This window comes from Meles meles, chromosome 5 (assembly GCF_922984935.1).
Source record: "Meles meles chromosome 5, mMelMel3.1 paternal haplotype, whole genome shotgun sequence".
In the NCBI taxonomy this organism is placed as follows: domain Eukaryota; kingdom Metazoa; phylum Chordata; class Mammalia; order Carnivora; family Mustelidae; genus Meles; species Meles meles.
In genome coordinates, this window is record NC_060070.1 from 55,621,567 (window position 1) to 55,646,964 (window position 25,398).

The window sequence follows — 25,398 nt, forward strand, 5'->3', positions numbered from 1 at the left end:
AGCTTGTGCACTGCATAACTCTGGGGTCACCATCCTACAAACTCCATTCAGTAGAGCCATGTGGACACCTTGAGTGTGGAGAGCCTTGTGAGACTTGCAGGGAAAGCATCCAGGGATCTGCCAGATACAGGTCTAGAGCAGGAAGAAGGTCCCAGCTCCTAGAAAGATGGGGAAGAACTGCCGAGAATGTCTGAAGGCTAACGGGATGACATAACCCCTGCTGGGAGAAGGGCTCAGGCTTTCCCATGGAGATGCGGGAGAAAGAGTCACTGATTACGGTATGTTGGATTTGGGGTCATTCAGGTTATTTCCCAGCTCACTTAGAGAAACTGGAGTGACTCCCAGGGCTCTACGTGATTGTTGTCTCTAGCGCTGACTTCTCTGAATTCTCCTCCTGCTGCTCTCCTGGCCCCACCCCTCACTCTGACCAGCCACACAGTTCTCCCTGCTCATCTCTGAATGAGCCCCATGCGCACCAACTGCAGGGGCCTCATGAAACAAAAGGCTGGTTTTCTCCCCTTTGCTTCTTTTCCTGCTGCCATTCTTGCTAGGACCTGCACCCCACTCCCAACACATGCCTTATCTTCAGGCATGTCCTCTAAGGGACAAAGAGATAATGACATCTTTGGAGTTTTCCGGCACAACAGATGGTCTCTAGGGAGGGACCAGGCAGTGGTCTGCCTATTGCACTGGAGTTAGATATCTCCACATTGAGACCACTGGCTTCAGGGAATGTGTGCCTGACGAAGAACCCCTGGACCCTGTCCTCGTTCTCATCAGTTCCTGGAGGTCTCAGAGGACACCTGCACAGGACCATAATCACCAATAAAAACCTCAGACTCCCAGCAAAGACAAGACTCCTTCATTCCTTTCCAAGTCTCCCAGATCCTCCGTCTAGATCTCCTTCTATACAGATCTTCAGTAAAGTCTGCTTTACCTTCACTGAAGTCTGGCTCACATTTGATTTCCAACTTGCCTCAAGCCAAGGACCCTCTTGGTGGGTCCTACAGGAACCCCGCTCTGGGTGCTTGGACCTGACCTGCCTGTAATACTGGTATGTGATTCTATACTCTGAAAATGTACTCAATGCTGAATTAAAAAATACATAGCCACATTTGTAACATGTAGTTTAAAGAAAAAGATTTGAGTTTCTGCCATCAAAATTAAAAAAAAAAAAAGCCACTTTAGAGATATTTCATTAAAGCATTAGGGAGTTGGATAAATCCGAATGGTGAGGGACAAGTCTTTGTTTCTGGTCTCGGCCCAGCTATGAGTGAGTTGTTTCGCACCAGATAAGACCCAACCTCTGGGCTTCTCAGTTTTCTCAACTCTGCTCATGGATTTTAAGACATGAAAGGGACATCATCCAAAATGTGTCCAACCTCCAAACACATACTCTTATTACGTTTTACAAAATTAGATGAGAAAAGAGAAGTTTGGTCCACAAGCTGGACCTGTGAGTCATGACCCTTGTCCTTTGGCACAAGGATGCTCTGTAGCCTTGGCAGCAGCGGGCTCAGGCTCCCTGTCACTCTCCTGCCCTGGGAGCAGAGTTGCACGGACCCCTCATTCCTTTCTGCTCCTTCTGCTTGTACCCGACAGCCGAGGATGGGTCTGGTGACCCCAACAGCTTCCCTCTGACACACAGACTAGGATTTCTGCTTCTGGACCCCAGGCTCTCGGCTAGTCAGCAAGCTTTTGTCAATCTAGGTCACAAGCAGGTAAGAAAGGTACTTTGACTCTGGGGCTGGTGGAAAGATGCTTTGCTTGGCCCTCTGTTTTTTGTTCCCAACTCTGCATTAGAAACAGCTACTGTTTCACAACCCCACGGAGCTGAGGGTCCCCAAACAAGGTCCAGAAAGATCAGATAGTTTCTGCCAAGACAGCCTGATTCTGTTGTGCCGTGGTGGCAAGAACCTGGACTTGACATCAGACAGCCTGTAAACAGTCACGCTTGTGCCCACATCCTTAATGGAACTAACTGCAGGGTCTCCTTTGAAAACCCCCCTCAATCACAGAAAAACACTTTGTGACCCACTAAGAGAGACTCATCTAAACAACATCTAAATGACAACAGCGCTGGTCAGGATCCCGTAGGAAAGGTTCTTTTCTTCTCTAGGATCTAAAACCTAGCGCTAAAGACAAACTGAGAAAAACAAGATTAGCAAGTCATTTGAGAAGATGTTCTTAGGATCTGGGTCATCGGGGACAATTAACTTTTCACTGGCAAAAACTTGCTCGCTGAGGAAGGTGCCATGGAAATGCCACGGGGACACCACAGAAATGCCACAGGGAAGGAGGAGAGGGGCATGCCCAGGGCAGGGGAGGGACAGCTTCTTTGATGTAACAGGACTTACCAGGTAGCGCTCCTCCTGCCTCATGCTGGGGGTGCGGATCATGTGATTCTGTTCCCCTCTCCAGTCTCCAAATCGACGGAAAAAATAGTTAGATAAAAACCGGCTGACGGGGTCTCTAATGATGTTGATATAGACAGGCTGGTCTCCTCCAAACCTAGCACAGGCACACAAACATGGAGCTGGTTACAACCTGTCACTTCTGGAGGAAAATGAAGCCCACTTAGATGCTGTTTCCCCTCTAGTTCACAGTCTATCACGAGAGGACCCCATCTGCTAAGGTGGTGAACAACGCCATCAGCAAGCTGTGTTTCCTGATGAACACTTTATTATGGGTGGGAAATGTCTGCTGGGGGAGCTGGGAGGATTGTCTGTGGCATGGCTCTATGCGAACGACTGGACTGGTCAGCAGGGAGGTGTAGAAGAAGAAGAAGAACATCAGGACCTCCTTGTACAGCTGTGCAGGTTGTGCACTGCCTAACTCTGGGGTTTTCTCACTAGGCTGTGGTCTCTTGGGGACAGAGGCACGCTGGGTTGGGTTTTGTATTCCCAGTGTCTGGCCCAGACATGCTGGCAGGTGGCTGGTCCTCCAGAGAATGTCTGATAAATTCTGATTTCCTTGCTGGGGGAGACGGCGTTTTATTCTTACATTCTGATTAGAACAGTCTCAGGTAAGGTGCTGTCCAGGAAGTAGGTGATATTAGCCAACATTTCTTAAACACACACAACATTTATTAAGTCACTTGGTTGTAAACGCTTTTTGTGACCAACTCACAGATGCCTCATGATACCTCCATGGGGTAGAAACCATAAGCATTCCCATTTTCACCTGGGGGAGGGAGAGTGTGAGTAGTCTGTGGCTGAGTTGGGCTTCGAACCGAGGCAGTCTGGCCCCAGAAGCTGTGCTCTGAACCACAGAGAGAAGATTCCAGAGTTGAGCAAACTAATAATGTAAGGGACATTGTGAACACGGCAGAAATCAATATAGTTTTCCTCAAGTGATGGCGAGTGGTTTTAGATGAAAAGAAAACAAGTATCTAGGTGTTCCATGTGAATGCCTTCCACAAAGGGACTGGACACATGCTCTGAATGCTAGCCTGAGGGCAAGGCCTGTGCAAGGCAAAATGATTAGGTCGGCTGACTTGTTCTTAAGGATTCCTCCCCTTTTTCTTCAACCTGCCTGAAAATGGTAACCCAGAGGAGCCTGGGAGAACACTCGAGGCTCCGGACAGAGGTCTTGTTCTGAAGGACCCACAGGCTCCTTTCACCCTGTGACCCCACGACTTTCTGATGAGGATACCTCGACATTCTGTCAGGGGTCAGGAGTTCAGAGAAAACAAATGGACACCAGCCTCCCCCCTCTCTTCAGCTAGCAGACTCTGTCACCTTTCAAAACCCAGCCCAGAATTAGTCCCATCCTTCTGCAAGTCAGTCCCATGCTGGGTCTGTCCCTCTCTCCAGCACTGTGTGACCAGGTCTGCCTCTCCCATCAGACTGCGGCCTCCTGGAGTGGGGAACGATGTCCCTTAGCACAGTGCGTGGCACACAGTAGGTGCTCAGCCCACGAAGACATGATGGCCTGGTGTATGCTTCTAAGCTGGAAAGTTTCTGCCGCATTCACAGGGCTCTGCTGCAGAAGCAAGTCGACATGACAAGCCCCTGACCCTTTTTTGTGTATAAATGCACATAATGTCATCCTTGGTTTATCTGCATTTTGCAAGTGAACCTTCAGAGAGAAGAATCCAAAGGTACCAAAAGAAATGACTCTTCGGCAGTGGCATTTCAGACCCTAGGATGAATGAATGACATTCTGGACTCCTGGATGGTTCCATCTTGGAAAACAGGCTGCTCCGGAGTAAGGTTAGCCACGCCCATATGAACCTTGTCACCTCCCAGATGTAAGCAGGTGATGCCCACGTGGCTTCATGAGCACGGCAACTAACCAGTCTCGGAAGTCAGCTGTGCCCAGGTGGCTAGCCGCTACCATCCTGCACGGATCTTCCGCCTTTTAATTGGATTGAGCCTTTCCTATCTATGATAAGCAGCAACTAAAGTCATAAAGCTAGGATCAGGAAGACAAAACACGCATTCCAGAGGGGAAGGCGATGGCACCCTGCTTTAAAAAAACCTCAGCTTTACTTTGTCTTCAGGTGAAGAAGGACCATCACGGCTCATCAGCAGAACTGCCCTGTCACGTGAGATGATTCTCAGACTGGCCACAGCCGTCTGTTTCGTTGACCCCCTGTGCTGTGGACTTGAGGACTCACATGGCTTTCTGAGCATGGGTGACTTGTTCCCAGTCGCACTCTGTCGCCCACTGCAAGATTTCCAAAATAATTCTCCCAAACAGAAGTTTTAGATGGCTCAGGAATGTATTAAGTATCAGATATATAATAGCCACTCTTTTGACATTTTTAACCATAGAGAGATGTCTGATATATATCTCCCACTTTCCAGAAATCCATAGTAATAATGGTTTCAGGTTGCTGGCCCCAGTCATTTTTCTAGGATGCAGAGCTCCCTCCCAAACTGGTAAAACTAGGGTGGCATGTCAGTTATTCCAAAGAGGCCAGAATATCACCCATGTATCCCATGAAACAAATTTCCTCCCTCATCCCGCCCTCTCTCAACGTCGGTTTCTCCTCCTTCCACACTTTTTCATTCCAGTCAGAAATTCTGGTCACCCTTAGAAGGTCTCTCGATTACCTGAACCTACTGCTGTTGCTTGTATGCTGGAGAGTGAATGCCTCCCCACCACCTCCGCCGGTGCCCCCTGACCCCCCCTCCCCCCCGACCGTCCCATCTCACACAGCATAATGCTCTGCCTTCTGTTCTCAACTCTGAAGAGAATGTTTCCAGAGCCTCCAGGTGAAGCCCAATCCTATTAGCCAACCTGATAGTTGAGCAGTCTTTGGTCACGCAGCCAAAATTCCTAATCTTCCTTTATGCGCATTTCCTTTTGTTTGATCCACTCAACGTAAAGAATTGGTTTCTCTTCATGTTTTCATTTTATACAACTTTTAACTTTTTTTATATAACTTTATATAACTTTTAACTTTTTTATACAACTTTTCAGCTACAATTTTAATTCCTTTAAATTCTTTTGTGTGTGTTTCTTCTTGAAAATTCCTTCAACAGTCGTCTTCAGACTTAACTTCCTTTCCTTTTTAAATCTGTACTTCTAATTTGGTCTTTATGGAACTCTAGACAATTGTGCTGACCAAGTTGAGGCTAGATTCTGTGCTGTGCCTACACACTGGAGCCCGGGAGTCAGGCCATATTTTCTCTTAACAACATACACTCTTGTCCTCTGGTCACCACAACAGCTACTATTTGAAACTGTCTTTTAAGTCATCCTAAAATAGCAGGTATTTCCAATTTCTTTTTTTTTAATTTCTTTTCAGCGTAACAGTATTCATTGTTTTTGCACCACACCCAGTGCTCCAGTGCCCTCCCTAATACCTACCACCTTGTTCCAATTTCTTTAACATTTGTTCATACATCCAATTTATCAACTCTGTAATTACCCCTGTGGCTCTCCTTAGGACCCTTTGCACACTTATCATATTCTTTCTATTTTTGTTTTTTAATGAGAAGATGGAGAGCCAAAGCAGGATGTCATTCTCTTACATCCTGGAATAATAACAACATGGTTCTCATTTTCTCTTGTGCGTTCCTAAATATCTCATTCCGAGGATTTTCTTCCATATCTGCTCCATACAACATTAGCCCTTTCTCCAATAGTTATGTAAAGCATGTGGGTAAGAATTTTAGGTATACTTCCATCAAATGGTGATGACAGTCTGTCTAGTATATTACTGCATATAGTAAACAAGAAGACTTATGATCAAAATTATTCCAGGGAAGGAACAGGGGAAGACTGTTTTGTCCTCCCATTATAGTACATTTTTCTAGAGGTGGAAACACTTTTTTTTTTTTGAAAGTATGTCTTTTTCAAAATTATGGCAAAATATACACAACACAAAATCTTTAAGTGTACAATTCAGTGGTATTAAGTATGTTGACACTGTTGGGCAACCCTCATCTCTATCCATCCCCAGAACTTTCTCATCATCCTAAACCCAAGCTTATATTTCCCTCCTCTTGGCCCCTGGCAATTTTCACTTTACTGAAAGTATATCTTCTTTTCACCTCTGGCCTAAAAGTAGAGGTTATCCTTGTGCTGTTACCTACATTAAAACATGACAAGTACCCCGTGGTTAGAGGCCAGCTTTGATCCCTGTCAGTGAACGAGGAGACTTTTTTTTTTAAAGATTTTATTTATTTATTTGACAAAGAGATCACGAGTAGGCAGAGAGGCTGGCAGAGAGAGAGGAGGAAGCAGGCTCTCCGCTGAGCAGAGAGCCTGACATGGAACTCGATCCCAGGACCCTGAGATCATGACCTGACCTGAAGGCAAAGGCTTAACCCACTGAGCCGCCCAGGTGTCCAGGAGGAAACATTTTGAAGTGAGAGAAAAGCCATCCTGGAAAAGGATGTTTGGGGAGCAGGGTGAGGAGCTGCCTGCAGAACGAAGAAGGGAGGAATGCTTATTTACTGGTCCTTTGCTGGAGTGGGTTGGAAGTGCCCCCCATCCTCCCATCCTCACAACCCAAGACAGTGGGCACTTGGGTTCTTGGACGCCTGGGGATAGGCCCCCCCTCCCCCCAAAACAGAAGCAGAAGACACTGAGCTTCCTCTGCTCTGTGGCATGTCCTTAGGGAAGAAAGGTAGAAGCATATACTGATGGAAAGTGGGGACAAATGGCAGGAAGGGAGGGGCAGGGGGACCCTGGGGTTAGGCCTCCTGCTGGGAGACGAGATGACTCCATAAGGGGGGAGGTCTCCAGTGGTGAGCAGTGAGGAGCGCTCAGGGAAAAGTCCAGATGACACTAATCTTCAACAGGCTCCCAAAGCAGGTGGGTTTATGTGTCCACTGAGCAACAGCATTGGCTCAGGGAAAGAGGAAAGTGAGGGAGAAAGTGCCACTTCTCAAGACTGGTCCAGCAGTGTTTAAATAGCATAAAATCAAACTTCTGGGCTATGCTTACGGAGGGAGAGAGAGTGTCCAACCACTGATATCAGTCCCTAGCTTGATGCCCTCTTCAAAGGTGGAGACTTCTGTCACCATTACAAAGACTGGCAGGGCACAGGGTTAAAGCGGATAGCTTTGCTAATGAGAATGTCAAGTCAACATTCAGAAGTAAGATGTGGAAAGCCAGTTGAATTATGGAATCCGTAAGATTGGATTTGTTTTGTTAAACAGTGTCCTCAGAAGGCAGCCTCTGTTCGTGCCAGTGATGACGGCCTCGCCTTAAGGGAAGGCCTTGAAAGTGTCCCAAACGCCTCCCCCCCCCGCCCATCGCATCCTGTCTGCTTCTCAAGTGATTTATTTTTAAATGTTTTGCTTCTGCGAGTTCTTGTGGGTGTTGGAGCCACCACGAGCAGATAAATGAAGAAGAGCAGGGAGTCATAATCAGAAACGAGAAACGTTGCCTGCGGTGGAAAGAGGGCGCTGAGACTGTAGCTGGAAATTACTGAGCGCACTGATCTGTCCTGTAATGCGCGTGGACTACTTTGACAGCGCAGTGCTCTGACCCAGCCCTTCCCAGGTCTACCCTGAGAGACACCAGGTGGGGGTTGAGGGGGGCTCCAGGCTGGAAGGTTACTGCCTCTTCTCCCCCACAAAACACTTAGCGAACAAACAAAAAGTGGGGGTGAGGGGAAGGTAAATTGAACTGTCACAGTCTTTGCAGTGTGCGGATCTGGGACACCCCTAAAGAGATTTCGTCGATGCTGAGGCTGAACTTTTTCAGAAGTTGTAATTCTCTTGGTTAGCTCTGGGAGCGGACACAGGAAACCAGAGTACACAAATATTGAAAATCCTCTTAAAACATCACAACAAAGAGTAGCATCTTTTAGGCCGTGGTCATTCTGACTCAATTCTCCAGATGGTTCAATTGGAAAGTGTTTGTCTAGCTCAAGGTTTTAAGCAGTTCAAAAGCCATGTGAAAAGAGCAGTCTCGTGTTAACCCTCGCGAATCCCAACCCGCCTGAAATTTCTACTGGCTTCGGAGCTGCTCCTCTCCCCTGGAAGGAAGACTTCCCTGAAACAAACACGAAAACACTGGTTTGGTCTTTTTCGCTCTTGTTTTCTGTGGTGGAATTGCTAAATCTGGATACGGTGAAATGGTCCTTCCAGGTCTAAAATTAGGGAAAAGAAGGAATAGAGCAAGATGTCTGGATGATGAGTAAATGAAGCCAGTTTACTACCTAAACGCCAAGAGCTCACGGGATAGCATTTTGCATTGCTCACAGGGTCTATATTTCAAGATAAGAATGCCGAACATACTTAATGGAAAAAAAAGAAATAAAGGGCAATTCATTTTGGTATAAGGCTGCACGCTTCAGAAGTTCAGAACAGTTATGGGCACAGGCTGTGGGAAGGGAGGTGAGGCCTTCTTTCCTATGTTCTGCTCACTAGCAAGAATTTTGCTGCACATTAAGAATGTAAGGAAGATTAGAAATCAAATGTCAACAAAGAATATTAAGTTACAGTGTTAAGTCTTCTCTTAATAACCTCATTATTTGAATCAAGCCCACCATATATATGGCTGCTAGCAATAATCAGGGTAGGTTTCTTAAGAGTAGCTTAATTATCTCTTTGCCTTATAATTTAAAATATAGAACTCCTTTTTATTTTTTAAATGTTTTAATCTTAATTTTATTTTTTTTCTAAAGATTTTATTTATTTATTTGACAGACAGAGATAACAAGTAGGCAGAGAGGCAGGCAGAGAGAGAGGAGGAAGCAGGTTCCCCACAGAGCAGGGAGCTCAATGCAGGGCTTGATCCCAGGACCCTGAGATCATGACCTGAGCCGAAGGCAGAGGCTTTAACCCACTGAGCCACCCAGGTGCCCCTAGAACTTCTTTTTTTTAAAAGCATGTGAAAGCTCTCAACCCATTCCGACCTGGTGGTTTTTCTGTGAATTGTGTACTGGGGGCTTTCTTTACATACCCAGTTTGCCATTTATACCTAAAACATTTCCCTTAAAGCTGTTCTCTGGAAAAAGAAAAGCTGGTGTTTTAACTTCCCATATTCAGTGGGATTAACATGGTCTTGTAAAGTAGTAAGGTTCAATTTCCCATTTTGTTCGTGCTTGTGGAGGTCCCCTACCTGAAGCCAGAGCCTCGTGTTTATGGGGTGGCAGGAGAGGGTAAGAGTGCTCCCACAGGTAGCATGAGCTTTTTGAAGGAGAGAGATGTTCAGGCCAGTTCACCCCTCCACCCCTGGCTTAAAACTCTTAACTGTCATCCTTTTCTGCTCTGCCCACCGCTGGGCTCCTATCTACCGATTCCTTTCGGTCCCTCTCTTTCTCTGGCTTTAGCTCATGCTGGGCCCTGTGCCACCAATGCCCTTCCCCTTTGGCTAAAGCTGGCCTGTCCCTCATATCCCAGCAGCAATGGCTCCTGTTCTAGAATGTCCTTCCACACTTTCTCCCACCTCCCCTCGGGGGCACGCTGTGACCCTTTCTTCTAAAGACATCACACATTGTTGCCATTCTTCTTTAATGGAAGGAGGGTGTACACTTCCCCAAAAGCAAAGAAAACTTTTTTTTTAAAAGATATTATTTATTTAAGACAGAGAGAGAGAGAGAGAATGCATAAGCAGAGGGAGCAGCAGGCACCCCACTAAGTAGGGAGCCTGATGTGAGGTTCCATCCCAGGACCCTGGGATCATGGCCTGAGCTGAAGGCAGACACTTAACCAACTAATCCACCCAGGTGCCTCCAAGGAAAACATTTCTAGTTCACTGGGGAAGCCCCAGTCTTGGAGGAGCATATAGGAGACAGAGGGTCCTCAATACCAAAGTGTGTTCATTGAACAAGATGGAATGAAGGAAGGAGAAATCAGAAGGAGCTGGGCCCTGCTCTCAAGGTCATGGAGATGCTGTGATGCTACCCAGGGACAGGAACTCAGCTGTAGGCTCCGAATGAGGCTTTTGCAGAAATGCTCCTGAATGCCACTCAGCAGCATTGTGCAGGTTGTCTTTAGGAAGTGGCAGAGAACTTCACAGACCTCTGCAACTAGAAACTACAAAGGTAATTTTTCCATAGGGCTAAGCAGTTGTCAGAGACATAGAAATGAGTATCATCACTCATACACGATCAAATGGACGCATAACCCAGATGGAAAAAAAAAATGATGCAGTCATCCCAGCTGAAAACTAATAGGAGAGTAAGATTATTGGAATATATCAGAGGAAAGACTACTTACAACAATCTCCTTCATAAGGAAAATAGGAAGATATGTTTCAATTTTGCTCAAGTATAAATTACTATAATTTATTCAGAATGATCTATGTTGGTTCACATTCTTTTAAGTGTGCATAGTGGTCAATATATATCTGGACTTGTTTTATTTCAAATAAAATTATTTCCCCTTAAAAAATAAATTCCACCTTGCCTATATGTAATATACTTCCCTGAAGGAAGTTGAAGGGCTTTCCTTCTTTTGTGTGTTGGAGCATCCCCACAAGGTAGGAGTGGGGAGGAACTGTCCCTATTTTATAGATGGGGAAAAAGAGACATCCCCTCCCTGCCCAGAGGTGAAATTGCTAGCCCAAAGCCATGGTCAGTGGGAAGGTCTCATGCCCAGAGGTCCTGGCAGCCTCTCCAACACTGTTTTCTGCAGATGTGGTGTCTACTCAAAGATACTTATCAATTTTTTTCATGATTAAATCAATCAAAATTAAACAACTCTTGGACATGTGTTTAACAGTGGAGGCCATGACCAGGTCTGGTGGCCACGCTGTGCTCAGCTCTGCTGACCCAATGAAGGGACTGGCTTTGGCTTGTCATTAGCGTTTTAAACTGTTCTGAGTCAGTTACTAAAATTCGTTGTGTTGCAATTTGTTTGGGTTGTAAAAATGTGACCCACAAAGCAAGAACAGTTAAATCATGAAGTTAGAGGATGTCTGGGGTGAAGCTGAAGAAAGCTCACGAGAAAAGCAAGGGTCAGGGGGCCGTGCTTTGCTCTCTGCAAGTCATAACACGCAATGCCTGAAACCGCTAGCTAACAAGATGTTGTTGTCTAGTTACATCTAATTATGTGTTCTTGGCCGACTGGAAGTGAGAGGCAAGGTGCATACCCCAGACAATGTGGTTGGAAACCCACTTAGTCTACCGGGTCACTGAGGATCAGCTGTGCGTTTCCTATGTGTTTATTCACCATCCAAGGGAATGCTGGTTACCAGGGAGGTGGGGAAATTGCTTTTAAAAATAAAGCGGCCCCTTCAGTTCACTGCTCCATGACTCGCTCTGCTGAATCTCACTCTCTTTACACTTGATTTGCACAGGGCCTGATGCACAGCAGGGGCAGTCCTTTGAAGGCTCAAACCTCCTCCCAGCCCCTAGACAGTTAGGCATCCTGGGGCTGGGCAGCTGTGCCAACTCCGAGCAGCTCTGGTATGAATTCAGGAGCAGAGCACTCAGGCAGCGCCCTGCCTTTCCCTAAGCACCAGCCTCCCTGGGTGACTGGCCCTGAGGGCAGGGGGGCATTAGGCCAGCATTAGCTAGTGAGACCTCTGCTGCTCTCCTGCAGACTTGTGAGGTCCTATTTTCCCCCAGGGGAACTGTAGCAGTAAGGGAGGCACCTGTCAGATGGAGGATAAGGGAGGCCCAGGGGTCCTGGGCTGGTCAGCAGATCTGCCCCTGGCGGGTACTGACAAGAGCACCACGGCTTAAAGGAAGAAAAGAAGCCCAGAACTGGAAGTTTGCGACTTAACAGAGCAAGAGACTAAAACCCTAAGTTTGAAGATTTGTATTATGATCAGAAGGCCCCTGCAGCTGAAGAAAAAAACAGAGTTCTAAAATACCCCATCAGCATCAAACATGCAAGATTTAGAATGATCAAATGGAGTATTAAACAGGTAGGCAGAGAGGCCAGTCCTAGCATCTGGATCCTATAAAACATGTGACCTCACAGCTAAGTTATTCCCACAGTCCTGTGTGGGTTCAAATTGTATAGACATGTACAAGGAAATAGTTCTGTTAAAATACCCATCTCTTACTCTCAGTTTATTTGTTTCAATACGTACCAAATTTTTTTCTTTAAAATGGAACTATCAGGTCCAATGGCTTTGCATTAAAATTGTTTCAAGTTTTCAAAAGATTTAAGATTAGTATTCTAGAGAGAAATGAAACTTCTGTCCAAATATTTCAAATTTAGATCCCTCCATGGCAAAAATCAATGGATTAAAAAGGCTTTTCAGGGGTAATTACGCTACCTTGAAGATGAAGGTAGATTTTAAAATAATTGTGCATTAGAAGGAGTTTAAGTACTAAAAAGAAATGAAAGAACCATTAGGCTGGAAAATATCTTACCTTGAGAAGTTGAGGAAATGAACATGTCGAGTGAATAAATAGGGCTGTTCGGCAGTACTTATATTTTTAATCAGTTCCATCTATTAAAAAAAGTACAAAATTAGCATATATAGGATCTAATTTACCAAACTATATTAAGCTAAAGGTTATGTTCCCTACTCCTTTATCCTTTCTATTACCTCCTGGACCAGGGCCAGTACAGCTGTGTTTGGTGCTAGCATCTATGAACTGTACAGTAGGCTTCTTGCTGAATAAAGCTGCTATCCAGATTTACAGTCCTGTATTTAATTTAGTTGATTGCTACCATGAAAACAACGTGACAGGTTAAGTCATTTTAACTGGAAAATTCAGCATCTGGTTGTACTGAAATGCAGGTTAAAAAAAAAAAGTCTTTATTCCCCTCTTCTAAAAGTCAGATCAAGACAAGAGGTCAAACATTATTTTACATTTCTGTAATGATATTATGGAGATCTACAGAAATATTTGAAACTGGTTCTGGAGAATTTTACAGGAGGAATAAAAAGAAGGCAACACCTCATGATTTTTCCCCTTTGATCACAAAAATGCACAAAGCACATATTTTAATAGGGAACACAGAAATGCCCAAAACTTCTTGGGGTTCTTGTGGGTGGTCATCTGAAGTATTTATTTGGAATTATCAGCAAGGCAAAGAGGAGTTTATGTATAAACCAAGGTTTATGGTTTCCTGGAACATGTCATGATACGGAAAATGTTTAGCAAAATCTGTTAGAAATTCCAAGCATTCTTAGCTCTCCCTGACTTCCTGAATTCCACTTTCCTTAGAGTTTCTAGTTGGCTCCATCGATACTGACACACAGTGGAATTTTTGAAGAGCACATTGAAAACTGCTACTCTGGATGGGCCTCAGAAGTACAGCATCTCTTAGGAACTAGAAAACTGGAAGCAAAGGCAGTCGTTCACGTGTTAGCCATAGCAGCATCAGTGACGATAAAATCAGAGACTGGAAATTGAGGACGGAAAACCCGGCTCTGCCTTGCTCCCTCACATCTCGCTGACAATACAGAAATGCTCAGTAAATATCTGTTGAATGAATGAACTCCAACTCGTTCCTGCATTACAGATTGTCAGACTAGGACCTCAGTGTCTAAAGCCTTTAATTCGATATTCATGCTCCCAATGACTGTTTAAAGAAATGAAATTGAATTTTAAAAGTCAATGACTTGCAGTTCATAACCTTGAGCTCTGTTCACCAGTGGCAGGCAGGGGTAAAGAATGGTCTGCCTGTCCCCCAGCCACAGCATAAAAGGAAACTGAATCTTGCCTCTTTATCTGCTGTTTATCTTCTATGTACCGCCCCCCCCCCCCCAATGTCCCAGTGCTTGTTTTCGATAAGAGAACTCCCTGGTTGGTCACACTGCAAATTTTAATTTTTAAAAAATTTTTTTATAAACATATAATGTATTATTAGCCCCGGGGGTACAGGTCTGTGAATCAGTACAGGTGCAAATTTTCATTTTTGATGGAGCTACCAAATACAATTACAGCCTTGGAAGCCCAACCCAAGATACCTGAGATGTCTGCTTAGAAATGGAACTCCTTACTGTGTGTAGGTTAATATAAAGACCACTTAATGCTTTAATCACTAGATTATTTTTATTCAGCTATGTCTCTGCCCACACACGAGTCATGTGAGAAGGCCCCCTGGTATTGTACAGGAAGGCTGCAGGAACAGGTCAGAAGAAAAACGGTTTCTTTCACACTTTCAACATTATATTACATTCTCTAAACACATGTCAATGGGTTAAATTGAATGGAAGAACAGTAGTGGTTAGATTTGGCGAACAGTGTCATAATAGTCATAAAGCTGTCTGTTTCGCAGGGAGAAATGGATTAGCAGTGACAGTGCATAACTCTTTCTCGACGTACCTTTAAACAGAAGGAAAGTACTAATGCTCATGTTTATTGCATTAGTACAGTGAAGTTGGAGAGTATATCCAGTTCTCATACCATCAGTCCCTGCACACAAGTAGTGAAGCCATGTACCAAGTACCACTAGCCCAGATCAAAGGCATTTTGGTCAATGTGTCCTTTGATTATCTTCAAAAATACTAAGATTTTCCCCAGGTCTCAGGGCAGGCAGTGGTCTCCTTGCCGCTGCTGCCCTTCCCCAGATTTCCATCCTGGCTTTCCCCATTGCCAGCAGTTTGCCTTTCCTCTTGCCCAAGTCTTATCCACATGGGTGGCATCATGGGTCAACATGGTGCTACCTCAAATCCTCTCAGTAACCACCTGCCCACCTGTCCTCTTCCTTGGCTCATGCAGGATCGCTGCTGGCCCTTGTTATGTATTCCAGTGCCTACATTCATCCACTGTTCATTCGTTCAGCATTTACTGAGCACCTACTATGTCCTGGAGATCAAAACAGAAATAAGGTGAGGGGAAGGCACAGGAAGGCCTGACACTGGAGTATGTCCTAATGGTGTCCCCAAATCCACAATGGTGCCAACCACACTCTTGGTCTTCATCCATCTTTAGTCCTCATCTGACATACTCCATCTCTGAAGACTATGGTCCTGGTTAATGGTACTACCCATATTTTCACATTTGATCTGGGTCTTTCCTGACTTTTGTACTTAATCACTTGCTGACTCATGTTGAGTGCACTTTTACTCTCACCCTCAACAGGCTGGCCAAACCAGCCCTCTCTTTGTTTCTTCCTCACACTGTATACAAGCGGAGGCCCAAGCTTCCTCTTCTGGAATGACCTTCCTCTTTTCTCTGCATGACCAAATCCTAACCATCTTTCCATCTCTCTAAAATGCCTGCCTCTTTCAAAGCAGACTTCCTGGATCTCCTTTCACTTGATATCCATTGATTTCCAACTCTGTGCACCAGGCAACGTATTGCTTGGGGTTGTGGCTACAGAGATAAAAGATTTGGCTCTTGCCCCCAGAAAGCTCAAGGTCTTGGGGTGAGGCATGTATCTCTGCCCACAGATGGAGAGGCAGTGTTCCCCCAAGGAGGCATTCCTGAGGGGTCTGCAAGGACCCGTGGTGACCACATGAAGAAAGGGCCCCACAGGACATGCAAAAGACAAAACCCGAAATGACCTGGATATTAAAAACTGCCAGGAGTTCTGTGTGCTAGAGGTTAGGTATGGGATCTGTCAGGCAGCAGACACGACTAGAGAGGAAGGTAGGAGCTGGGTCCTTGAGGGCCCTGGAGGTCACATGAGGAATTTTGACATTTATGCTATGGGCAATCCACAGTCAAAAGAGTCAAAAGGGGCTTTTCTTTTTCTTTTTTTTCCCTTCCAGATCTGAGATCAGGGTGGAGAATGTGAAGAAGAAAAAGAAGAAGGGAAGGATTAGAGACAGACAGTTAAGGTAGGAAGGTGGGGGCAATAATCCCTCTCGGACATGATAGGGCCATGAACTAAAATGTGATTCCTGGACCCCAGACCAGCAGCATCAGTAACAACTTGGGTAGCAGCCTGTTAGAAATGCAGATTCTCAGGTCTCACCACAACCCAGGGAATTAGAAGAAGATCTGGGAGTGGGGCCCATCAGTCTGTGTTTTAACAAGCCCTCCAGGGGATTCTAAGAGACTGAGGTTTGAGAACTACAGGTGTCACTGAAGACAGATGGGGAGGTTCAGCGGACGCTAAAGAGGGAAGATCTTCTCAGCCCCATTGCCAGACGGTGGCAGAAGAGAAGGAGCGGGAGTGGGGGAGTGAGCTTCCCAGAGCCATGGTGGGTTCCGAACACAGGCTGGTGCCTACTCATGGGGACAGGGAACACTGGGTGGGAGCTAGTCTCATTGCAGAAGTGAGGCCAAAGAGATTAGGTTTTGAATGTCTTTGGCTTGAAATCCTGTTGTCTTCTTTGGTCTCCCAGAGTACTTAGGGTCTTCTAGAATGTACACTTTTTATGTTACATCATAGTTGAGTTTGTGCACCAGCTTTGAACCAGACTATAAGGTCCCTAAGGGTCAAGGCTGGGCTCTAAGTATTTCTCCAGAAAACCTAGCTCAGAACACATACCTGATAACGTGGAGTGAATTATGGAGTGAAGACACCCCCCTCAGAAAGACTTCTTTGGAGTCAAGAAATGTTCACTGGAGGATAGAATTCTCCTTCAGTCAATGAAGTTAGCCTCTCTGGGACAGACCTGTCCATTCACCACCCTGGTGTGACAACATCTAAGACACAGCAATGCTACACAATCACTTCCCAAGTGGTTTCTGGGCTACACACTGGACCCAGAAGCTCTTTCTTCACATGCTGTCATTCATCCTCAAACGACTCCACAAGTTAAGTATTGTTGTCTACACTTTACAGATTAAGAAACTGAGGCACAGAAAGGCTACGGAGATTTCTTAAGGTCTTACTGGTAGGAAAGGTGGAGTCAGGATTCAAACCCAAGTCTGACTCCAGAAATCCTGCACTCTATAGCCAAGCTACAATCTCCTCACCATCCCCAGTGTTTTTTGATCTGTACATAACCTCTTAAAAATGGAAGGAAGAGGTTGGTTAGCAAAATAACTCCAGAGACTAAAGACAGTTTATGGGAATATAAGTTTTCTACCTTTCATGTGATGTGCTGAAAAATGGAGAGAAAGTTATAGCAGGTGGAAAAGCAGTAAAAATAATAAACTATGAAAGCATTAAAATATCAGAAAGAATATATATATTTTTTAAAGTTCTAGGTGGGAAAACAGTGTATTTTATTTAATAGGAAGAGGAATGAGTTTAAAAAGACAGGAAAAAAAGTGTAATGGAATGTATCTAAAGGAAGAAGTTAGCAAAAAGAAAGAAGTAGGCAAAAGTGCATCTGAGAATGAAAGTGAATTGAGTTTTTTTTTTTTTTAAAGGTAAGCCTCAAATAGAATTTATAATGCAGAGGATCTGTTAGGAAGGGACTTTTCATCTTTTGTTTTCCATCTAACTGGCTGGGATGGTAGAGCTGAAAACCTTTCTCTGCAGTTCTACAAGCACAGCTAGTAAAGACTTTACTCCCAACATCTTTAGAAAATGCTTGTGAACTGTAATTGACAAGAGTCCTGACCCCACTGTGGTCTGAATTCTCCCATCCCTTGTGAGCAACTAGAGCCCCTATAATTTTGCAAAACATCTCAATGAAAGAAAAGACATGTTTTTTTAACACATCAAAGCCAAGTATGGAGTAGCTCAGATGAGAACTCTGTGGCCATTTAACCTCAGAGACTGGGAGGATGTCTCTAGGCTCTGGTTTCCTTCCCCTCTTCCTTCTGCCTCAGGGGAAGCCTTTCTAGCTCTGGGCAGGATGGTCTTTCTACCTTGAGCTCAGGGCAACACATGCCTGCAATGAAGACTGAGTCCACCAGGGGGAGCAATGACACGAACAAGGCAAAGAGGCTGGGTCTGAACAGCCTAGAAAACCAATCTTGCTGCTACAATTGGAAGGAGAGAACACATTTTATTTTTTCGGGCCTTGCTCCTTCTTCCCCATTTTACCTTTTCTTTCTACGGCTGTTCCATTTAGCGGGCTCACTTTTTGTCTACGGGAATCGGAGATAAGACCTGGTTTGCAGAGATGAGTAAACTCATCCGTCCTGGGACCTGGCGATAGATTGTCTGTTAATCTTGTTGGTTTGATTCCAAGGCCTGGCTGGAGCAACTCTGATGCCTGTGGACACTGTCGCTACTTCTACAAAGTCAGGAAACTCTGAGGGTCATTCTGCAGAGACTTTTCCAGACAGGTCTCAAGCAAGGGAAACATTCCTGGGAGAAATGTGCAGGTTCTTACGGAGACATGATGTCTTCAGAGGTTGAAAAAGGAATTTTTCTTGCTTAGTGGAGTGTTCACTTTAATAAAATGACAACTTTCTAATAATTAGAGCCTTTTATGCAATGATTCTTCACTAGAATTGTGCATGAAGACCTCTGGGTACTTTCTGCCCCCCACTCCAAGATACAAATACCAGGGGTCTACCCTTAAGAGTCTACCCTTAAGAGTCTAACTCAGTATTTTGTAGTAGGACCAGGAAACATGCATTATGAAAAAGCTCCCAAGAAGATTTTGATGCTTGTCATGATTAAGAATAACTTAATGGCTTCCTACCGCCCACTGAATAAAGTTCTACCTTCTCAACCTAGCGTTCAGAGCTCTCAAGGATTTGACCCCAGTTCCCTTTCAAGTCTCATTCTCCTCTATTCTTCTTGAACACTTGCTCCTTCCCATGAAATGGGGTGGTATTACCTTCCTAATAATGTCAATGGAATGATTAGAAACAAGGTGCACAAACATCTAGTGTGCTCTCTGGGGCTCAATCTACAGCATGATTAGTAAGTCCTCAATAAATATTCACCAAAATGAATGAAGACACCTTAGCAAGACCGGCTCTGGAAAGGAGCAACTGAACCTTTGCTAGCAAACAGAGGCCAGATGCCCCTGTTGTGGACACCTGGGAGAGGTCCCCATGGCCTCCAGATTATCTTCAGTTCCAACATGGTCTCTGCAGGTGAGTTTTCCTTTTTGGTGCTGCCATGCTACGTTGTCACGGTCAGGCAAGGCAAAGGGAAGTTTCCAACAATGGTGAAGCAATTCTGGTTTTGATCTAGAGACGGAAGCAGCTCAGAGTGCAGGGGCACAGGGTCTCTGTCTCTTCCACCCTTTGAATACTTTTCAAGGTTTGGATCATTTGAATAGCTGTTGAAGACAGTCAAAGCAGATGTGCAGTTTATAGTGAAAGAGGAGACTTTCCTGGCATGATGGGCAGAAGCGACAGAAGAGGCTGGCGCAGCATTTTTCAAGCTAGGAGTGGGAGCTCTGTGGGATTCCTGTGACAGCCACGAGCTCTCAGGAAGCCTGCCCTGGCCAACTAAGACCACAAAACTCTAAGGGACAGCCAGTTCACTGATTGTTAATTTGGGTTTTAATTGAAAGAATTCTTAGTCCTTAAAATGTGAACAATTGGTATAAATTTTCCCAAGGGGGAGCTAGGGGTACCATTCCCTTACATTTACTTAAACCATGGTATTTTCTTCCTTTAAAAAAAAAAGATTTTATTTATTTATTTGACAGAGGGAGACACAGTGAGAGAGGGAACACAAGCAGGGGGAGTGGAGGAGGGAGAAGCAGGCTTCCCGCCAAGCAGGGAACCCAATGCAGGCTTGAGCCCAGAACCCTGGGATCATGACCTGAGCCGAAGTCAGATGCTTAACGACTGAGCCACCCAGGTGTCCCCCACCCCCTGTAGTATTTTCTTTAAAAATATCTTAGAGGATTAAGATTTTTAGGAACACACTTAAGGAAATGCTGATATGATAGTTTTGACAGGATTCCTAACCCTTTTTGACATTTCATTAAAAACAAAAATTACAAAGTTTTCTGGCCTCTACCCCAGAATCTCCAGGAGAAGGGCCATTGCAACTATATGTTTCAAAAGACTCTGCTGCAGATACTGCGCTGCTGCCAGAATGGAAAGTCACTGCATCAGGAGAATGGCTTTGGATTTAAGAAAACCTAGGTTCAAGTCCAAGCAGCACAGATGTTCTATTAGATTATATTTGGAAAGTGACTTAATCTGGTTGCCTTGATTTTCCCATCCATAAAATTAAGACTTGTACCCACTCACTGGTATAACTTTTGGTCCACAAGAATGACATGAAGTAATGAAGTAAAATAATGAGCCTGTGGGAGGTACCGTTTCCAATCTGTGATTCTCAGTAGCTCTGACATAAATAAAAATAGTAAAATTATTTCCTTTCTCGATCTCTTTGGTTCCTGTGCTAACAGTTTTTGCCCCTCTCCCACAACAATGAAATAATTTTGAATCCTTTATATCCGTGATGTGCCTGTGGTGCACTTTGACCTTCACTGCACTCAGAGCCATGATCTGAAATAGCATCAGACCATTAACAAAGATGGTTATGAGTCTTTTGGCGATCACACTCATGTCTTCTGGAAAAACAGTTCCCTAGCTTTCATATTGTATATCATCTCCATTTTCTGATTTTCTAAGAGATTATCTAAGGCAGCCCAAGACACTGAAATCTGGCTTCAGAGTATACATGAGATGATGTGTTCATGGGCTTGCAACTTATATCCCGGAAAGGTCCAGCATTTGGCCAGCAGCAAGTGTCCACACTCTTTTGTTGAGGTAAAATTTTAAAAATATAAACTTCAGTGGTCTTTCTGTTTCTATAAGGGCACATGTAATGGGATTTTTATAGGTATTGTAACATTAGGTGTCTTCGGTCTCCCTTTCCTTTTTAATAATCCCTTTAGTGTCTTATTCCATTAAATAGACTTAGTTAAACTTAGTATTCTGTGTGTGTGTGTGTATGTGTGTGTGTGTTTGTCTAATGACAGCTATCCTCTAGGGAGAAATGTATGCACACATTTGACTCTGGCCCCGAGAAGTACCTTTGTGTATGAATAGAATGATATAGATAATTCCAGTCTTATGAGTGGATACTATTCTAAAGTTCATTTGTAAGTCAGTCGTTGGGAACTTGGAACACATTTTCTCATAAAAGAAATGTTCTACATGGTGGAGAGAGACCGGGCCAGCCCACAAGGGCCTGTTTAACTCATGCAGCACCTGAAGTGGGATTGTCATTAGCTGTGGGGAACAGTGTTTCCATAGGAACATGTCATCAGAGCTCCCTGACTTAAAAGGTTGAGAACCACTGACTGTAAAATGGTAACTCATCTCCAAAATCACATCTTCCTTTTTCCTTTAATAAATTACCAAGCAGAAGAACTATTCTTACTGCAAATTATTTCTTGAATATACTAGGTTAAAATAATATTTCCCCCCCGCTTGTTTAATGCACTCCGTAATTTGAGCACAAGGGATGTGTATAGCATTCTTGAGTTTCTTGTCCCTGCATGTCCCACCAGTCAGCTAGACGCAGAGACGCAGCTGTCACTCGCGACATTTGCTGTCACAGCCAAAATGTTTGTTTTTTCCTACCTTATCATTGCCTGCAGTTTTAAAGACTCGCCTTATAATTTAATAGGAATCTGGAATCATGAAGTAATGCTATACATTCTAGGTCACACTGACCACAGGAATCAGAAGTGTTTCAGCTACACCATACACAGATATTGCTAGAAGTTGTATAAATATATCATGGAATCACAGGGCTGGAAAGAACCTTAAAAGATTGTCTAGTCTGTTCCCTGGCTTCCAGACAAGCCAATCATTCCAAACAGATGAGAGCTAACCTCTCTTTCAGAGGAGGAGGATGACTCTGTCTTTAACCCCTTCTGGATTTAACAATGTATATACCATTAGTAAATTATTATTTTAAAATCTAACATGCTTCTCTTGACAGTGACAACTGTATTTTACTTTCTCACATTTGCTTCTCATAGGAAACAAAGTAGATGCAAAGCCCCAGTTTAAACACCACATTTTGTCCTTTCTCTTCTAGGGCATTCCTGAACATCGCAGTATCTCACACTGTGGTGACCTTCGTCCCTTCTCTCTGGTTTGTTTGTGCCCTTTCAGCAGTGGGCACTAAAATCAACCTGCATTGTCTTATGAGACATCTGAGAAGTGGGCATGCTTTCCACATGTAGGAATATTTAAATATAACCTGACACACAGCCCAACGACCTAGACCCCAAGGAAAAGCAAATTTAATAATTATAATAAAATTGCGATAACATAGGCTAATTGTTTAGTCACTTTCTTTCCGGCAGTGACAAGGGCATAACCAGCATGATAAGATGAGCTATTCAGTAAGCTAAGGAAATGAAAGAGAACGTAGTCCTTTTCAAGTTATTCATAAATGGTGATGTCCTTAAATGTCACCAAGTGTCATTTTTCTAGAGAGCCTACCACACAACCTGTAAGAGCTGATCTCAAAATTTTTTTTGCTGACTGGAAATGACTGTTCAAACTTGATGCTCAGAGACCCTTTAATGGAAGTTTTCAAAGGAAGGGGATTTTGGATCTCTGCCCTGGGAGACACTGAACATACCGGCTTTACGGCGAATATGACTAGTTGTGTTACTCTCTTAAGAGAGTCCTACCATCCCCCAAGATAAAAAAGAAAGACAGGCTACTGTAAATTGATAACAAGATGCCTTGTGTTTGGGAGGTTTTGAATGCCTCAAAAGTGGGAATTATGTCAGAAAGAAGTGGGCATGGGTAAAAATTTCCATAATTATGGCTTTAATTTCATAGTAAACCATGTGTCTTGTTTATTCCCGAAATTTCTTTACTCATTGGGTAGAGTGATGGTTAATTTTATATGTCAGCTTGAGTGGCCAGGGGATGCCCAGATTAAGTAATATTTCTGGGTGTGTCTGGGAGGGAATTTCCAGATGAAATTAGCCTTTGAATCAGTGGATTTAGTAAAGCAGACCACTCTGCCCAGTGTGGGAGGGCATCATCAACTCCCTTGAAGTACTGAATAGAAACATATGAAGAGGAAGAAGGAATTCTCCCCTTTTTTTCTGCCTCACTGAGTAAACTGGGCTATCACATCTTATCTTCCTCTGTCCTTGCATTGGGATTTACATCATTGACTCTCTTGGGTCTCAAGCCTTCATATTTGGACTAAGACTGAATGACACCAATGGCTTTCTTGGGTCTCCAGGTGGTTGATGGCAGATTGTGGGACTTACTGGCCTCCATTATTGTATGAGCCAACTCCTCATAATAACTCCCTTTTTATCTATCATCTATCTATCTATCTATCTATCTATCTATCTATCTATCTTCATCTTATTGGTTCTATTTTCTGAAGAACTCGGAGTTATGCTGGTAGCTATCCATTCTAATCTAAGGGGACAAAAGCAACTTGTTAAGACCAATAACAAAACTGACCTTGTAAAATGACTGTGAGAGCCTTGGGCCTAACTTTTGGACATGAGCAAGCCACCTCAATGGAGACTTGTTTACCCTGCTTTTGTAGAAGCTACAGAGTAAAACCTGTCTTTATAGCCTCCCCGCAGACTACAGCACCCCTAATCTTCTGCCAGCATGCCCACTGGTATGACTCAGCCACATCGAGGCAGACTTCTTCCTGGGAAATGTAATTCTTTGGCTTCCACTGAATATCCCAAGTGCTACTTTGCAAGTTCAAGATCCCCTGAGCTCACTCATAGCAAGAAGTTCATGCTCCTCTATCACTCAATCAGATTCCTGGCCCAAAGAGAATTTTCTCTTTAATATAACCATAAAAACTTACGGCAATTGTGGAAAAAAGCAGAAAAAGAAATATGAAAATTGTTTTGTTATTTTTGTTGTCAGGATGTCAGTGTAATTTGTAGCTCAGTGGTGTAATTATTTGAGAATCATGCCTTGCTAATTTCAGCTAAGTAGACAGTGATAAGTGTACACCATTCTTCATCCAACTTAACAGAAGTATCCCTTCAGGGAAACTTCCTATCTAAAGACTTCCTTCAGATCCTTTAGCTTAAATTTCCTTCTACACTCTGGCAAAAATACAGTATGATGTAGCAACTCTGGTATTCATTTGTTAGGTGTTTGAAGGATGTCTTATAAGACACCCACTAATTACACAAATGAATTGACACAGAAGTACATTGAATCACGGGCAAAGACAACTTACTTGTTCATTTTTAGTAAGCCTGGTTTTGTTGTGAATGTCTGACGTGACCAAATTGAATCCGTGCTTTTCCGACAAGATTCTCAGAAGCAAGACCACAGTACGACTCCCACACTTGCCTACTCTGTTGTACACCACCTGGCTGGGGAAAGGTAGCACCTGGGAAAGAATGAGAGAGCAAATATGAAATTTTGGTGTTATTCCTTATGCTCCACAAGTAAGTGAAACCATATGATACTTGACTCTCTCTGCTTGACTTATTTCACTCAGCATAATCTCCTCCAGTCCCGTCCATGTTGATACAAAAGTTGGGTTTTTACCCTTTCTGATGGATATTGTATTGTATATATGGACCATGGGGTGGGGGATTGGGTGAGCCTGGTGATGGGTATTAAGGAGGGCACATATTGCATGGAGCACTGGGTGTTGTGCATAAACAATGAATTCTGGAACACTGAAAAGAAATAAAATAAAATGAAAAAAAATGAGACTTTGGGTTAGAGCAACTAGGATTCTTCCCTCAACTTCAGAACAACAAATGTCTAATCAGTCTAAATGAGAAGGGTCCTTGTCAAGTCAATGGGAAAATGGAAGCAATGAACTCATGTTTTACTTTGATAATATAACTTGAGAGAAATCTTAGACTCATTATCTCTCTTTATGCCCTGATACTTAAAACTGGTAAAATTTAATTTTACCTGATACTTAAAACTGGTAAAATACTTAAAACTGGTAAAAAAAAAAAGACTAACTAGGAAGCCTCTTTTATTTCTTCTTAGGAACAAAATATACAAATATGTGCTTTGATGACAATATGCCTTTGCAAGTTATATTATGCTTTATTAGAACTTAATTTGTAGAGTGGTCATGAAAAAATCCAGTAACTACATTTTGAGGAACCTCCATGCTGTTTTCCATAGTGGTTGCACCAGCTTGCATTCCCACCAACAGTGGAGGAGGGTTCCCCTTTCTCCGTATCCTCGCCAGCATCTGTCATTTCCTGACTTGTTAATTTTAGCCATTCTGACTGGTGTGAGGTGATATCTCATTGTGGTTTTGATTTGTATTTCCCTGATGCCGAGTGACGTGGAGCACTTTTTCATGT

At 43.8% G+C, this 25,398-nt stretch overlaps 1 protein-coding gene across 1 annotated transcript in view; it reads right to left on the minus strand.

Moving 5' to 3' along the window:
• Positions 1–25,398, minus strand: part of UST (uronyl 2-sulfotransferase) — a 307,256-nt gene that overhangs the window by 103,039 nt on the left and 178,819 nt on the right. The window contains exons 3-5 of the mRNA XM_046006547.1: positions 24,297–24,452; positions 12,740–12,819; positions 2,358–2,511 (exon numbers count right to left, since the gene is read on the minus strand). Of these exons, the coding sequence (XP_045862503.1) occupies positions 2,358–2,511; positions 12,740–12,819; positions 24,297–24,452 (390 nt within the window). The remainder of the gene's footprint in view (positions 1–2,357; positions 2,512–12,739; positions 12,820–24,296; positions 24,453–25,398) is intronic.